This window comes from Taudactylus pleione, unplaced genomic scaffold (genome assembly GCF_031769625.1).
Source record: "Taudactylus pleione unplaced genomic scaffold, aTauple2 ptg000201l, whole genome shotgun sequence".
NCBI lineage: Eukaryota > Metazoa > Chordata > Amphibia > Anura > Myobatrachidae > Taudactylus > Taudactylus pleione.
In genome coordinates, this window is record NW_028284603.1 from 37,225,123 (window position 1) to 37,241,354 (window position 16,232).

The 16,232-nt window shown below is 44.4% G+C and overlaps 1 protein-coding gene across 1 annotated transcript in view; it reads left to right on the top strand.

Moving 5' to 3' along the window:
- PNPT1 (polyribonucleotide nucleotidyltransferase 1) overlaps window positions 1–16,232 on the top strand; it is an 86,019-nt gene that overhangs the window by 36,460 nt on the left and 33,327 nt on the right. Inside the window, exons 18-22 of the mRNA XM_088477327.1 lie at window positions 1,987–2,040; window positions 2,488–2,597; window positions 12,275–12,346; window positions 12,436–12,499; window positions 12,833–12,916. Coding sequence (XP_088333453.1) covers window positions 1,987–2,040; window positions 2,488–2,597; window positions 12,275–12,346; window positions 12,436–12,499; window positions 12,833–12,916 — 384 coding nt within the window. The remainder of the gene's footprint in view (window positions 1–1,986; window positions 2,041–2,487; window positions 2,598–12,274; window positions 12,347–12,435; window positions 12,500–12,832; window positions 12,917–16,232) is intronic.

The window sequence follows — 16,232 nt, forward strand, 5'->3', positions numbered from 1 at the left end:
ATACATTGATGGACATACAACAATTTTCCTGCTGAATCCACCACCAATGAAAGAGCCGCGTACTGGATTGGGCGGTGTATAATGCTCACCACATCACGTCAGAACAAAAATCCTCCCAGCGCCTCCCAGGAATTGGCACCTGGCAAACCGTGCTCAACATGTACTCCACTCAGATGGACCAACACCTGGTATTCTGCTCTCCTGCACCAATGCGTTTCAACTCCTACACAGTCTTTATCAAGGTGGTTTTGGAAGGAGCTAAAACGTGTCTGTGGAGAATATCCTTTGAGAGAGAATAAGAAAACCAGGAGAATACTGTACTAAGGTGGAAAAGATATGAAAGATGGAAAGTTGGTAAATACGAAGCCTTCCCTTTAGTAGTACATCCAGGACAATATTAATTGAAGTCAGTGACTGGACATAAATTGTTTGAACTATTTATTTGAATTACATTGTAGGAGGTTGCGCCAGTACCCAATTTTTTGTATTATTGTCTTGTATGAGAGGCTGTGTGAGACCACCTCTGTGGTTCTGTGCAGCACCCATTGTTTGAAGCGTGGGATTTACTTTTTTCTCATAATATGCTTGAAATGATAACCTGTATACTTAATGTATATAAAAGAAACAAATATTTAAAGGTCAGTAATCTGGGATTTAGGGAAATCTGTTTTTAAGATGGGGGATCAGAGCACTGCAGTGCTGGAGCTCCCTGTTTCTATTTACTTTGTGGTTAGTTTAGATATCTTTCTCCCAGCACATACTGTGTGAAATGCTTTTACACTATATCCAGACATGCGTGAAATGATAATACAATAATGCCAATGGTGTTCAGTTGAGGCATTCAAGTCCTTTACTTAGTATGAGGGGGGAAGCAGCAGCAGCCATAGAGCTCCCTTTAATAATGCCAGACAGGTTTTGTTGACAATGGAGGAGATCAGTCCTGTTCAGCCAATGTGCTGGGCGAAATCGGCCTGTCATAACTTCCTGGCGTGGCATTGGTCTCTGAGGTTGTACTAGATTTTGGGACCTAGGCCCTGGAAGTCAGTCTGCGCTGCATGTCACCAAGATGGCTATAAGAAAAAGTTAAACTACCAGGCTAATCTTTGTGTATTGATCAGATTGTTTATAGAAGCTGTTTACTCTTCGACCCCATTCCCACCAGGCCTAGTGTAAAAAACTGTATAAGAGAAAGTCAATTAGCTCTTGTAAAGAAGTATAACATGACTATCTTCAATCGGGTGTAGCTGGAGTAACAATCAAGAGGTTCAACAACAGCTGCATGCTATCAAGAAGCAGCAGTTCCATGTACTGGTGAAGGAGCTTTGTGGTGATAATGATATCCTCTTACACCAACACCATATTGGTTGGCACTTGATACTCAGTGAGTGACTGGTTTGACCATGCAGCGCCAATAAGAGCAGTTAAAAATTATTTGTTGACAGCAAAACCTCCATAAAGCATGGTGGATGATAGGGTGGCAGAGTAAACTCATCCCATCACAAACCCCATGCCCAATAGTTATCTAATATTGATTAAATCATTATTATGCATGTTAGTAGATGTGGTCGAAAAAAGACCACATATGGGGTCTCTGTTGCATTGACGGTGTGTTTGTTATCTGATGCTAGGTGCACGACTTTATGTACCTATATATTTGTTAGAACTGCAGTATTTAACCACCAATTTTCTGATAAATATGAAACCATTATGTTCAGTAATATAGTAACCATTAAGTGTTCTTGGTGTTTTTATTAGAGATGTGCGATCGGTTTTACTCTGATATGTTCGAATCTCAAAAACGACATCATATTGGCTATCCGGCTGTCACGTGTTTTGGATAGCCAATAAGAGAAATCCGAACTTGGCGATAAGGACCGAAGAAAACCGAACCCGCACATCTCTAGTTTTGATACATTTGTGTTTGTAAAGTGTTTATTACACAGCTTCCCTCATTGAGCTTGCTTTTAAACACTATTGTTACATTAGGTTCTTCATCCATGGCGTCTGCTTGCGGTGGCTCTCTGTCATTGATGGATGCAGGTAATAATTAGCACTTTTTTTTTTTTTTCAATATAACTTTTGCCAACTAAATGCTGTTCTAGTAGTAAATTGAATTTTGTTTCTGCTTTTATACTAAATAAAGGCTCAGAATGAAAGACCGATGATGGGGTTAGTAACGAATAGATAAAATATAGTTGCCTCTGGTGACAGCACTAGGGCTCCTGAGCTTTTGCATCTTAATCTCCTGTAAACAATGAGGAGGTAGGAAGTGGCGTGTGAACTTGTTGGGAGCATCTTCATGGATTGTAATGGTGAAGAATAATGTTGATGTTTATAGACCCTATAGATGATGATGATAATGGCTTAAAAACTAAAAACCTGAAGAGGACTGGGTAATTAAAAATAGGGGGAATATAAGTGAAAGCAATTGTAATAGTATAACAGATATTTTTAGTTATGTTATATTACTGTTTTTCAAACGGTTAGGAGTACCTATTTCTGCTCCTGTCGCTGGTGTTGCAATTGGATTAGTGACCAAATACAATCCGGTAAAGAAAGATGAAATCGAAGATTACTGCATACTCACTGATATATTAGTAAGTATAGAGTGGATGACTGAAAAATTAAATATTTTAAGATTTCTAAAATATTTTTCATGTTTGTGACAGAATGTGCTTCCTCTGACATACAAGGGGTTTTACAGATTGGGGTTCTTAAGTCAGTAACCTGTGTTAAGCTGGCCATACACCTGCGCGACCAGCATCAGATCAGATTCACCATCTGACTCCCCGGAGCTCCCTGGCAGTCCCGGCGGCATATTTGTTGTTTTTCTTAGCACACAATCTGTCGTACAATCGCGCTCATTAGGGAAAAAGTCATTGAAATGACTTGAATGGACGCACGATGCATCGCATGCACAAAATAAAGGGTACGATCTGCACACGATAGGATGGATCATATGTACTTCACATCTGATCATACGATCCGTTTTAGGAGCTGCGGGAGCGCGCATCGGATCTTATCTTACTCCAAAAATACGCGATTTTCACAGGATCCATCCTAAGGACTCGTCGAAAAGGGGCAATCGGTCTGAAATCGTACAGGTATATGGCCAGCATTACTCTGCCACCAGAAAGTCTTCTCTAGTAGGGTGGTAGCCTGACTCCGGGGCAGCAGTCTCCTTTACTGAACCAGCATTGCTCTTTGCCTTTAGGGACACAAGTGTATCTAGGAGGTGCCATTAGAAGCCCTAGACCAATAATTCATTGACTATTATCTATATAAAACTGTGTATGTTTGGTAAGATGGAGACCTTGCCATAATGTTTCCATATCATTAAAACAGGCAATGATTAACTAAGCATCTTGCATTATGTGAATTTGCCCAAATCATGCAGTTATAAGCATGAATTACAGGCTCATGGTTCCGTTTTGTTTAAAGTTCTCTAACTGTTTACTTAAAACTTCCTTCTGTTTCCTCCCACGGCTTCTGCTTGAATATTTCTGCTGACCTTTCCATTGCAGAATGTTTTTTACTCTAGATATATTGTATGTCTGGTATTTGTCTCCTGAGGCAGCAAATGGATGTATTCTTTACATATTGGTGTGATATCTAAATTCTATAACTCTTAGGCTGGGTACACACACAAAGATTTTCTATCCAACTAGTTGATTGGTTGGAATGAAAATCTGGTAACTTATGAAAGCAAATGACAATCAGCAATTTGCTCCCAAACGCCGGAAAATTGACAAAATCTGTTGTTTGAACAAATTGTTTAGATCAAAAATTTAACAAACTTGTCTGACGACCATTTTCATCTGTTTTCTGGCATTTAGGAGCAAATTGCTGATCATCAGTTACTCCCATATGTTACCAGATTTTCATTCCAACCAATCAACTAGTTGGCTGGCTGGACAGATAATCTTTAGATGTGTGGCCAGCTTTAGAGTATGGTTGACCCTCAGAAGAAAAGGGCTTTCTCCCCTTTCTGGAGGTCTATACATAGTTCCTGTTAACACAGAAGACGCGGCTGCATGACATCATAGGTCACGCATGCCAAGTTGCTGTCCCTGCCGCCCGCAGAGTGCTCACTGGTATGCTACAGTTAGTATAAGCAAGGCTCCAATCACAGTACCTCAACAACTCCTGCCACTGAGGAACAGGGACAACTGCGATCTGCTGTTGGAAGGTAGGGGACAATGTGGTGTTTTTCTACTTCAGGGTCCATAGGGTTCCACAGGATACCTTGGGGTATAGGCGATGGCGGCAGACATCCAGGCACCACAGAGTTAAATTTTCAGCCTCCCAGGATGCACTGGGGTCCCTCTCCTATACCCCGCCCCCGAGCCTCAGGAGCCTGTGTGGGTGAATTTATTGTCCAAATGGTATAGCGTTTTACAGGGGGAGTCACCATTTCGGCCTTCTAAACGGCCTTTTGGGTCTCAGACGGGTAAGGACATGACGTCTGATGACTGTGACATTATTGACTTTTTCAGACACGAGCCCCTTAGTGCAAAGGAGGCGTAGTCTGGGTCTAAAGTCTATATACCTGGCCTTATACGGGCAGTCCGTGCGGCTTTGGTTATTACATATCCCCCGTGGCTAAATCCAAATATGCCTTCTTTAAGGATAAGGGTGTTGCCACTGTAATTCCTCTATCTGGTCAGGTGGATCATTTAGAGGAGGCTGGAAAATCCGGGTAAGCGGTTCCAGCCTCAAAAACGGTTGACCTTTTGCATACCCCTTTGCGGATAATTATTTTTCCGAATGGGAGTTACCTTTACGGGTAGATTCTCATGTTACACGCCTAGTGAGGGGTGCTACGTTGCCCATGCCCTCCAGGTCCTCCTTGAAGGAGGTTACACATTGCAAGGTGCAAATATATCTAAAATCCAATTATTCCCTTGCTGGAGGGGCTTCCAGCCCGACTATGGCCGTGTGCTGGGGGGCCAGAGCCATGGAGCGCTGGGTAGGTAACTGGATCTCTGCACACTGACTCTCCAGCAGAGCAGGTGGATAGTGGCAAATTCTCAGAGACTTAGCCACGTTCATAATGAGACCGTCTTACATATAGCCTACTCCTTTCCAGAATCTCCTCGGCAGCAGTAGCGCCTCAATGCTCCCTGTGGTTGTGCTCTTGGAAAGCGGACGCAGATTCCATTTGGAATGCTTTGCCTTTTACGGGACAGGTCCTGTTTGGCCTTCATCTGGACACAATTGTGGCCCCGCATGCAGCAGCTACGTCTGTGTGTCTGCCATCGGCTACAGTCCCATCGGGGTCTGGGGCATCCTTTTTTCGGCCCTGTGATGCCAGGGCAAGTCTAAAATATAGCTTTCCAAGACAGTCAGTAGCCAGGAAATCTGCTCAACCATAAGAACAGGCTTGGAGTACAAGACGTCCTACTCCCAAGTTGGACTATAAGCCTTCAGCCTCATGGGACGGGCCTCCTCTCGGGGGACCCCAGAGTTGGAGGTCGGCTTCTCCAGTTCGCCCAGTGCTGGTGTCTGACCACCACGGACACTGGGGTAAGGGAAGTATTTTCTTGAAGGTATGTCCTCTCCTCCTGGTAAAAGCCTCCCAGACGATTTTTAGTTACAGGTCTTCTGTCAATTCAAGACAAGGCCCTGTAATTTTTGAGGGTGTTACACTCTATGCTCCAGGCAGGAGTTTTAGTACCTATTCCGTTGCCACAAAGGGGAACGAGGTATTACTCCATCCTCTTTCTGGTACAGAAACTCAATGGGTCTTACCTGGACATCCTCAACCTCGAATCCTTCAACAAATTCTTAAGGGTTCCTCGGTTCAGGAGGGGGACCCTGCATTCCATCATTCAATGGAGCCTGGGAATTTTGTGGTGTCGTTGGATATATTCAGGGTGACTACCTGAATGTCCCTATTTTCTTAGCACACCAGTGTTTTTCCTCAGGTTTGCGGTGGTCGATAAGCATTTCTAGTTTTACCAGGGTCATGGCAGCCCACCTGCGGATGCAGGGGGTCCGCTTGTTACCCAATCCGGGAAACCACCTGTTGTTACCAGGGTCTCCAGAGATACTTCAGTGCCATCTGCAATGGACAATATCTGTGTTGCTACGTTAGGGCTGACTGATACACTGGAAATGGTCCTCTCTGATTCTTCACAGAGGATTCTCCATATCCCAACATCTGAGGATCTTTGTGATTGAGGAAATGATCTCTGCATTACAGGCAAAGGTACGCAGTTGCCTGCAGAGTCGCTGAGTGTCTATTCACTCGGCAATGTGGTTCCTGGATTCCAGGGTGTCTCTGTTCGACATGGTGGAGAGTACCCAGTTTCACTCTGAACCTCTAGAAAAATTGATCCTCTCCGGATGGGATGGGTTGCCCCATAGGATAAAGTCAATAGTGCTTTTCCCGGAGGTTTGTCTCTCTCTGGCCTGGTAGCTGCGGAAAGCTCACCTAAACAAGGGGCACCCCCTTTGGGCTTGTGGACAGGGTCCTTCTGACGACGGACGCCAGTATCCGTGGCTGGGAAGCAGTGACGGGTCTACACTTGTTCCAGGGCAGGTGGACACCAGTAGTTTTTGCGCTTACCATAAACATCTGAGAACTCTGAGCAGTATTCAAGATTCTCCAGCATGCAGGACAGGTCCTCCACGGAAATACCGTGCAGGTACAGTCTGACAACGCCATCATGATGGCTTATGTAAACCACCTAGGAGGTTCCCGAAGTCGGGCGACACTAACAGTGGTGTCCCGAATTCTGGCTTGGGTGGAAGACTATATCTCTGCCGTCATCAGCAGTGTTCATTCAGGAATCCTCAGATGGAAAGCAGGCTTTCCCAGCCGTCAGGACGTGCATTCAGGGAAATGTCCTCTTCATCAGGAGGTGTTCAATCTTCTGGTGAACAAATGGAGCCTTTCAGAGATGAGACTCTTATGGTAGACGTATGTAGGTCCAGTGGACCTTCCAAGTTGTGTACCTCGTCCCTCCGTTATCCCTTCTTCCTCCAGTAATAGCAAGAAGGAGGCGCGCTCCTGCTGATAGCACGTGCGTGGGCCAGACGGCACTATTACTCAGATCTTTGGAGCCTTTCAGTTAACACTCCGAAGCTGTTGCCTCTACGACCGGGCCTGTTGTCTCAGGATCCTGGCTGATACCCAGACCTGGGTTGTCTGTCCTTGACGGTGTGGCGGTGGAGACTGCCCTCTTAAGGTCTAGGAGTTTTTCCAGCTCTATAGTTAACAGGGCCTCTGTCCATGCTAAGAGCTCGGAAGCTTTTATCTGCAAGAATTTACCATCAGGTATGACATACTTTCTTTCAGTTGTGTCGCCCTAGAGGCTATGCTCCTCGGGTATTCCGGATATCCAGAGTGTTGGCTTTCCTACAGGTGGGCTTAGATAACGGTCTTCGCCTTGCTTACCTGAAGGTGCAGGTTTCTGCCCTGTTGGTTTCACCGTAGGATTGCTACTCTTCCTGATGTCCGCACCTTTGTGCAGGGTGTACATTATATTCAGCATCCCTTTGTTCCACCTGTGGCTCCTTGGGATTTGGCTGTGGTCCTTAGGGCTTTCTGAGGACCGCCATTTGATCCACTGGGCTCAGTGGATTTCAAATGGCTTACGGCTAGGACTGTATTCCTTCTGGCCATTGATTCGGCCGGTAGGATCTCAGAATGGGGGGCTCTGTCATGTAGATCTCCCTTTTTCTCATCTTTCCTAGGAACAAGGCAGTGCTTCTCACTTGCCCTGGTTTTTTACCTACGGTGGTGTCTAGTTTCCACATCAATGAGGAAATTATAGTACCTGCCTTTACTTCCCCAGCCCTTTCTTGGTGAGGCCTCTTTGGAAGTGGTATGGGCTCTAAGAATTTAAGTTGACCGTACCAGTCCATTTAGGAAATCAGACTCTCGGTTTTGTCATTTCTGGTTTCCATAAAATGGGTTGGCCTGCCACTACCCTAACTTTGGCAGGATGGATTCACAGGTCTTCCTGTTCCATCCTCTATTAAAGCTCTTCCACTAGGTCTGTGGGTCCTTCGTGGGCAGTATACGTGGCGCCTCAGCGGTGATTGGCAGCCACGTGGTCATCTGTCCATATTTTGTAAGGTATTATGCTTTTGATACCTTCGCCTCTCAGGATGCTTCCTTCGGGCGGCGGATTCTCCTTACAGCACAGGAGCATCCCCACCCTTAAAGGATACTGCTTTGGGACATCCATAGGGTTCCATACGACTCCCGCCCTGTCGCACCAGTACTGCAGATGGGCTTTGATCTGGTCATCGGTTTCTCCGTCTCCTTCTGGTGAGAATGTGATTCTTGTGTTTTCCAGACTGTCTTCTCTGTCTTTTTTTGCTCCTGCTCCGGCCTATGGCTTGTTACGAAACTGAGTGGCCTGAGGCTCAGGGGCGGGGTATAGGAGAGGGACCCCAGAGCATCCTGGGAGGCTGAAAATTTAACTCTGTGGTGCCTGGATGTCTGCCGCCATCGCCTATACCCCAAGGTATCCTGTGGAACCCTATGGACTTCGTAGAAATAGAGATAACAAGGGTAAGTTCTTACCATATGTCATTTTTTTTTTTTTTTCTCTGTGGGGAGCCATTGTGAATGTTTGTTCTGTGGGAGGCATTGCATTTGTGCTTTTTCTGTGGGGGTCATTGTGAATGCGTTTCTTCTGTGGGGGCCATTGTTGTGTTTTTTCTGTGGGGGCCATTGTTGTGTTTTTTCTATGGCGGCCACTGTTGTGTTTTTTCTGTGGGGGCCACTGTTGTGTTTTTTTTTCCTGCGGGGCCATTGTGATTCTGTTTAATTTTAGCTAATTATAACAGAAATAATGACAAATATCAACATATATTAAATATTGTTGTATATTATGTTTGAAAAAAAAAAAAACTACTGGTGTGCCTTGGCAGTTTAAATTTTTTTAATATGCAGCGAGTTAGAATAGGTTAAATGTCATTGGTGTAGTGTAGGGGACGTTACTGTGTGGCATAATGGGCACTACTACTGTGTGGCATAATGTGTATAGGGGGTAATACTGTGTGGCATAACCTGAATGGGCCCTGCAGTAGGCCGACGGCCGATGACGTTAACGACCCACGGGAGCGCACGTATCATGGGTACACACTAGACGATGTACCCGATTTACTGCTTTGATCTGCGGGACAACATATCATCTAGTATGTACTCACCTTAACTCAGAGCAGCTGACCAACTTTATAACTCATGCAAGTTCATATTAACGTCAGACTGAGGTTAAAAGGATACTTTTGTAGCTTTCACACAGATTTTTGGCAGACTGCCAGTTTCCACTAGAGCCAGCCCCAGAACCTGTGTAGTTTGTGTCCCTATTTTTAGGGATTGTGTGACAGTGTGTGGTCCTAACGAAGTTCAAACCTAGGCAAAAACCGAATCCTGGTCAAACTACACCACAATTCCAAATGTGCTGGTGCTGGATCCAAAATTCTGGCCGTGCATACAGGGCAAACGGAGAGGCACACATTTGATTATTATATAGATAGAATTTTATATTTTTATTGTAACAAAATTCTCTGGCTAATCAATATATTGTGATACTGAGAATTTTTACCTATTATACCACACAAACAAGTTACATTAAGATTGTTCATCTGGAGGATTATTTTAATTGGATTGTGAATTTTAATCAATTGTATGTGGGTTGTTGATCTAACTGACTCAGTATCTTAATCACCCACAAAGTGCTACACGTGCTACTCACTGTTTTTTACTGCTACTCACTGTTTTTTACTGCAACTCTAGCATGAACTGCAACTGTATTTGAAGTAGTATTATAAAAACTTGCACGCTGCTGGCTATTATGAATACCCTATACACTCTTATTCTATCCTTGTTATGGTTACAGTTTAGCACTGTTCTTTCATTTTTTTTCTTTGATTCTTCCTTTATTCTGTCTTTGGGGCTATTTAAAAAAAACCTAAATACTGAAGGACTGTGCATGGTATGGGGGAGGGGAGGGGGTGTGCAATTGGTGTTTAGACTTGAGATAAAATGAACTTGGCCAAACTGTTTTGCTGAGCCTCTATACCCCAGAGTTTAATGCAGGGGTCTTCAAACTTGGCCCTCCAGCTGCTGTGGAACTACACATCCCAGCATGCACTGCCACCTTTTTGATATAACAGAATGCTAAAACTATGTGCAGTGCATGCTGGGATGTGTAGTTCCACAGCATCTAGAGGGCCAAGTTTGAAGACCCCTGGTTTAAGGTGTCTTGCAACGTATGAATTCCAAATGCGATTTCTGGAAGAGGTTCATGGACATTTTGAAGGTGTGTTCAGTGCTGTATAGTGTGCAACCAGTTACTTGTGAGCAGTTTTGTGCACAGTTGGTGATTGGAATTTATAAAGGGGGTGTATAGGGCACAAAGCATAGAAATTATAGACCTTAATAACTATTGTGTGTGATGCATCATTTGGTTTTAAGCAATTTTCACACCTCTAAGCCATGGAATATGTTGCGTAAGATGTTGCTTAATGTCTAGTACAACGACACCTCAATTGTTATGTAAAAGAACTTTTTCCTTTGCAAAGTGCATCTGTAGATTAATGTAAAACAACAATGTGTAAATGTTTTGAAGTATTACCGGGCCTGTCCTATTCCCTGCTAATGGTTTAAGAAATATTTTAAATATAAGACGTTGATGTAGTTCGCCTAATGATGATGTGACTGACACCGGTTTATTGTTTTAAATAAACAAACTGAAGTTATCACTCATTCTAGTTGCCTAGTGGATCCACTGGGTCCTTCGTTGAAGGAAGTACTGGGAATCCCCCACAGTAGCTCCATATAAGCTTTGCTTGAATTCTGCAGGAAGCAACATATGAGATAAGGTACCCAACGATATTTGGGATGCTGAACTGCATGGGGACCAAAGGGCGGCAGCACTGATTTTTTCTTTTCTTGTAGAGCTTGTGGGATTCCTCATGGAAGCCCTAGTAACAGCCAAGTTCAGCTCTCTGTCTGTGGCAGCTCAAAGGTTTCTGTTCTTGTCTGTACTGTAGACATTTTCAGCTTGGATGGAGGCAACAGACTTTAGCGACCCCAAGTACTGGAAGTAGTTTAAGGGAAATATTAAAGTTACACACACAGTAGAAAGTGATACCAGGTGCTAGCGATGGAGACTGATAGTGATTCTGCAACTCTGGTCACCAGATCAATGTGCTTTTGTGTCGGTGAGTGTCTGGTGGCCAAGTACTAGAAGAGGTCATTAATGGCGGGTTACTAACAGGAAGAGGAACCTAAGAACAAATCTATTGTCCTGCCTCCACTGACCATGTGGCATAGTAAACCCATCCTGTCACAATCACCATTACTTTTCGTTTGTCTTAAACAACTCCTGGCTTGTGCTTTGTTTGATTGTCTTCGATTGCTTTATCAATAGCATCTTCAGCTCTGTATAGGCATTGTTACTGGCACCAAATCCTACTTTGTACATCTTCAGCATTTTGAGACCTATTCTTGTCAATGACATGTCTTGTTTTAATGTATATAGTAAAAAACAATGTGTTGCAGAATGGCGCTTGAACATGTATTGAGGGATAAAATAAACCAAATTTACCTACAAATACAGGGGAAATAACAATTAGGTTTATTACTTAAAAACATACATAAGATCACCTAAAAAACAGGAAATAATGGTACAAGAGTGGAGTTCCTTAAAGTCAACTTCCTCACTAAAGATCTTTGCTGCGGTGGGCTGGTGCTAAATCCTTAGCATAAGGTCCCGGGCTCAATAGTCAGGCACCACCGCAGAAAGCTTTCTAAAATCCAGTAGTTAACATGTGATGTGAAAAAAGGCTGTATTTATACCCTCCAAATGGCCCTTATTAGTGTTCTGATTCCCGCCTTCCACAGGACATTTCGGCTGTTAGCTTTACATCACTTCCGGTTATGAAAAGGAAGTGGCTCGCGTTCCACTGTGTTTCCGGTGGAACCGGAAGTCCTCTGCGTTCCACCTCGCAGAAATCTTTGATTTTTGCGTTCCACCTATGTTTACTAGAGCGTGAGTACCGGGCTTCAATCGCGGCCATTTTGGGGTGGTTTTTTTTTTTAGAAGTAGGATTAGGTTATTATTGCGGGATCAAACGGAGGTCTAGACTTGATGAAGTGGCATTTAACACAAGCGTTAATGTGTATAGTAAATATAAACTATGCAACATTGGCTAATAAATGTGAATGTATTAGTAAAGGTTCATATGCATGTGATCTGAAATATTACTTTAACAAAACCTGAGGGTGTTTTGTTTTTTTTAATCTTAGGGCATTGAAGATTACAATGGTGATATGGATTTTAAAATGGCTGGTAGCAGTAAAGGTATAACAGCATTGCAGGTAAATGTTTAATATTTCTTGAGTTTTCTTTAATGTAGACATTTTATTGCACAGAATTTAAATTAATTGTATTCCCTCTCACTTTATAGGCAGATATTAAAATCCCAGGGTTGCCACTAAAAGTTGTTATGGAAGCTATCCAGCAGGGGAGTGGTAAGTACTGTATGTCTGAATGTGTTTTTAATATGTAGCCAGCAATTTAGCTCTTATACAGTGTAATCCATGATGCAGTGATTACTGTAACTGGCTGCTGTGCAGCTCATCTGACACATGGATTGTAATTGACCTTACTATGATAGTACATCATAGCATAGCTCATAAAGAAAATGTCTGGTGTAATGAGGGTGAATGGTAAATATCTGTAATACCCCCTTATCAAAATAAAATATATAAATAATGTGTATGTAATAAGTATACCACTCTATGGTGTGTGGTCGTTCTATGATATACCTGTAACCTCAAAATCCTGTCTGTTTTATATATCAGTGGCAAAAAGAGAAATTCTGCAAATCATGAATAAAACCATTGCAAAGCCAAGGGAAGTAAGGAAAGGAAACAGCCCTGTAACAGGTAATATAGTATAGTATTTGTATACAGTATGTATGTTCCCACTCTTATGCTCATTACTGTAAATTATGTATATTAAGTAATAGAAGCTAGTGAGGATTACTTTTAAACATGTCACAGAAAGCTAATATATAATTTAGGGCTTGATTCACAGATGTATGCTAATGGCATTGCAGCTGCATCTGTACGGAAATATGCAAATGTTGCAGCCGTCGAGAGATGTGTTGAGATGGCCACCTGCGGCTTTGCACATCAAAGCATCTGCATAGAAAGTTGCGCACAGACACCGCATTGGTTGCAGATCATTCAGTTGTCCCAATCCTGAGTAAGTCTATGGTCCCGCAGAATGGCCGTGGGAAGTAAAACGACGTAGCCATGTTTCTTGTGTACGGGATTGCAGGCAACGACATGCCCTGGAAACTGTCATGACAAACCTGTGTTTTTGCCACCACTCCCCATTACCTCCCTCAAACACTGCCGGCTTGTCAATCACACTGTGAGTAAAAAGTTGCAGCGAGCGACTATGGTAAAGTACTTTGACGCATGCCCAGTGCAACTTGGATGCATGCGCAGTTTACTGATTATCATGATCAACTCGATAACATCTCTGAATCAGGCACTTAGTGTAGAGAGGAGTGTATTATCCCATATGTAAATATTTACAGTCTTTTCTCTTACATCCACTTGGGGACTCTGAAAGCCATGGGGCATAGTGACTCCAACTTGGACACTAGCATTTCTGCACAAAACGTTGCTCTTCCCTTCCTCTATAACCCCATCCTGTGAGCAACTTATACCCCTTTCAGACATACAACCCGGGAAATTTCCTGCTCAGACCCAGGAATTTCTCCTGTGAAAAATCCCGGGTATTTGGTCTAGACCCCCCTTTCACACTACAGTGTCTACCCGGGAAATCCCCGGTAGCACCATTCAGACGAGCAGGGTTTTTCAGGGTTTTTCAGAGTTTTTCAGAGTTTTATTAAAGTGGATGGTAAGGTGCAGAGGGACAGGTGGGGAAAGTGACAGAGGGACAGGTGGGGAAAGTGGCAGAGGGACAGGTGGGGAAAGTGGCAGAGGGACAGGTGGGGAAAGTGGCAGAGGGACAGGTGGGGAAAGTGGCAGAGGGACAGGTGGGGAAAGTGGCAGGTGGACAGGTGGGGAAAGTGGCAGGTGGACAGGTGGGGAAAGTGACAGAGGGACAGGTCACTGAAAATATCTGCTCCTACTCCCTTTCTCCCCCCCCCAGCCCCTCTCCCGTATGCAGCATGTGTGAAAGAGCAGAGCAGTCTCCCTGTACCTGTAGTTTCCAAGCGCAGCTCCGTGCAGCAGTGAGAATACCGGGAGGCTGTAATCTCTCCCTCCACTTCTGCCTGGCGACAGCCGGAAAGTTCCCCCGCTGGGGCTGAGGACAGGGAAGCCGCTGCTCTCAGTGCTGCCGGCGCTGAGTATGGGAAGGGGGGGAGGTGCGGGCGCTGTTACTGGTGGCGCTGCTACTGCTGGTAATTACAGGGACAGGGGGGGCGCTGCTCTCAGTGCTGCCGGCGCTGAGTATGGGAAGGGGGGGAGGTGCGGGCGCTGTTACCGGTGGCGCTGCTACTGCCGGTAATTATAGGGACAGGGGGGGCTGCTTCTCTCAGTGCTGCCGGCGCTGAGTATGGGAAGGGGGGGAGGTGCGGTCGCTGTTACCGGCGGTGCTGCTACCACCGGTAATTACAGGTACTGGGGGGCCGCTGCTCTCAGTGCTGCCAGCGCTGAGTTTGGGAAGGGGTGCGGGCGCTGTTACCGCCGCTGGTGCCGCCTCCCCGGTGGCTCAGTCAGAGCCAGGGCCAATCAGAAACTGCCTGGTGCAGCCCGGGAGTAAAATCCCCGGGTTGCACCATTCACACTAGAGCAGGGTAGTCTTCCCGGGACTTCAGTCCCAGCAAATACCCTGGTCAATTGCAGGGTCGGCTACCCGGGAACATGTTTCACACAGACATGAGACCCGGGAATTTTGGCCGAGGCAGGCCAAAATCGCGGGAATCTCAGTATGTCTGAAAGGGGTATTAGTTGTTGTGTACATTAAGAGCACCAAGAGGGATGAAAGGCTCTGTTCCCCTTTGTCTACTGCTGTCTCCTGCTCCCCTTGTGTGAATACATCACAGAAGGCTATCTCTGCCATCACAGCTAGAAAATTTCTGAAACCTGAAAGTAAGTTTCGGATTTTCTTAAAGAGCCATACTGCAAAATGTAAAAGTCTACCTAAGGTGGATGCTACCATAGCGAAATTATCTAAAGCTACCACCATTCCGATCCTGAATGCTGCATGATTACAAGTATAGGAAAATTAAAACAATCGTAAAATTAATTTATATAGTGGCCTGAGCAACGTTGGGAGGGTTGGAGTCTGGTAGGGGTGATTCTGAATTAGTGACCTTGCTTAAAAACATCCCAGTGGTGTTTTGAATACCTGGATGACTTGGCTCTGGTTCTTAGTCTGACCGTAGCTAGAATTTTGGCTTCAATGGTCTTTGCTCTCTACACCCTCTGGCTTAGGTCCTAGGATGCAGGTGTAAGAAGACTTTTTTTGGGGACGTAGTATTTGGCGTTCTTGTTTTTTTTGCTCTCGGGATATCAGCCAAGGAAAGACTCAACTTTCAAGATACACCTGTCCGGGTAGTCTAGAGGAAAAGAGACCAGCAGCCAATCCCATAGACAAATATTCTGCATAAAGGGCAGCCTACCCACCCAGCGGATGCAGCATCATTTGTTCTTTTTTACTCAATATTCCTAGTAAGTGACATCATGGAATGAAAATGTATTCGATTGATCTCCACCCAGACGTTTTTCACCACCAGTTTTGCTGAAAATCAGGAGAAATTTCAGACCCAGCAATTCACGCCTTTCTAGTCAGAGGTGCGGTTATTCTAGTTTCCGAATAAAAACACTTATCGTTGTTTTGCTAACCCCTTTTAAGTCGAAGAACCAAATTAAGTCCATTTCATCTTTCAAGATGAAATTGTTAAGATCATCAATGCCATGAAATGAGTCAAGTTCATGGTAACCATGCATGTTAACTTGCGTCTTCCCATCTTGGAGGGCCAGCAATGCTTTCTCAGATTTACAGTTCACTCACACCATTTCTAGTTTCAGTCCCACAGGCCTTTACCATGAATATGGCGATCATGACCACTGTTCTGAGGTCCAAGGGTGGGATGACCCTCCCTTACCTGGAAGGTTTTCTAATAAAGCCAAAGTTTGCTCTTGTAGTGTTATGAGGCAGTACAGACTTTGGGCACCAATAGTTAAATTATAAATTAATGGGAAGCCGATATAGTTC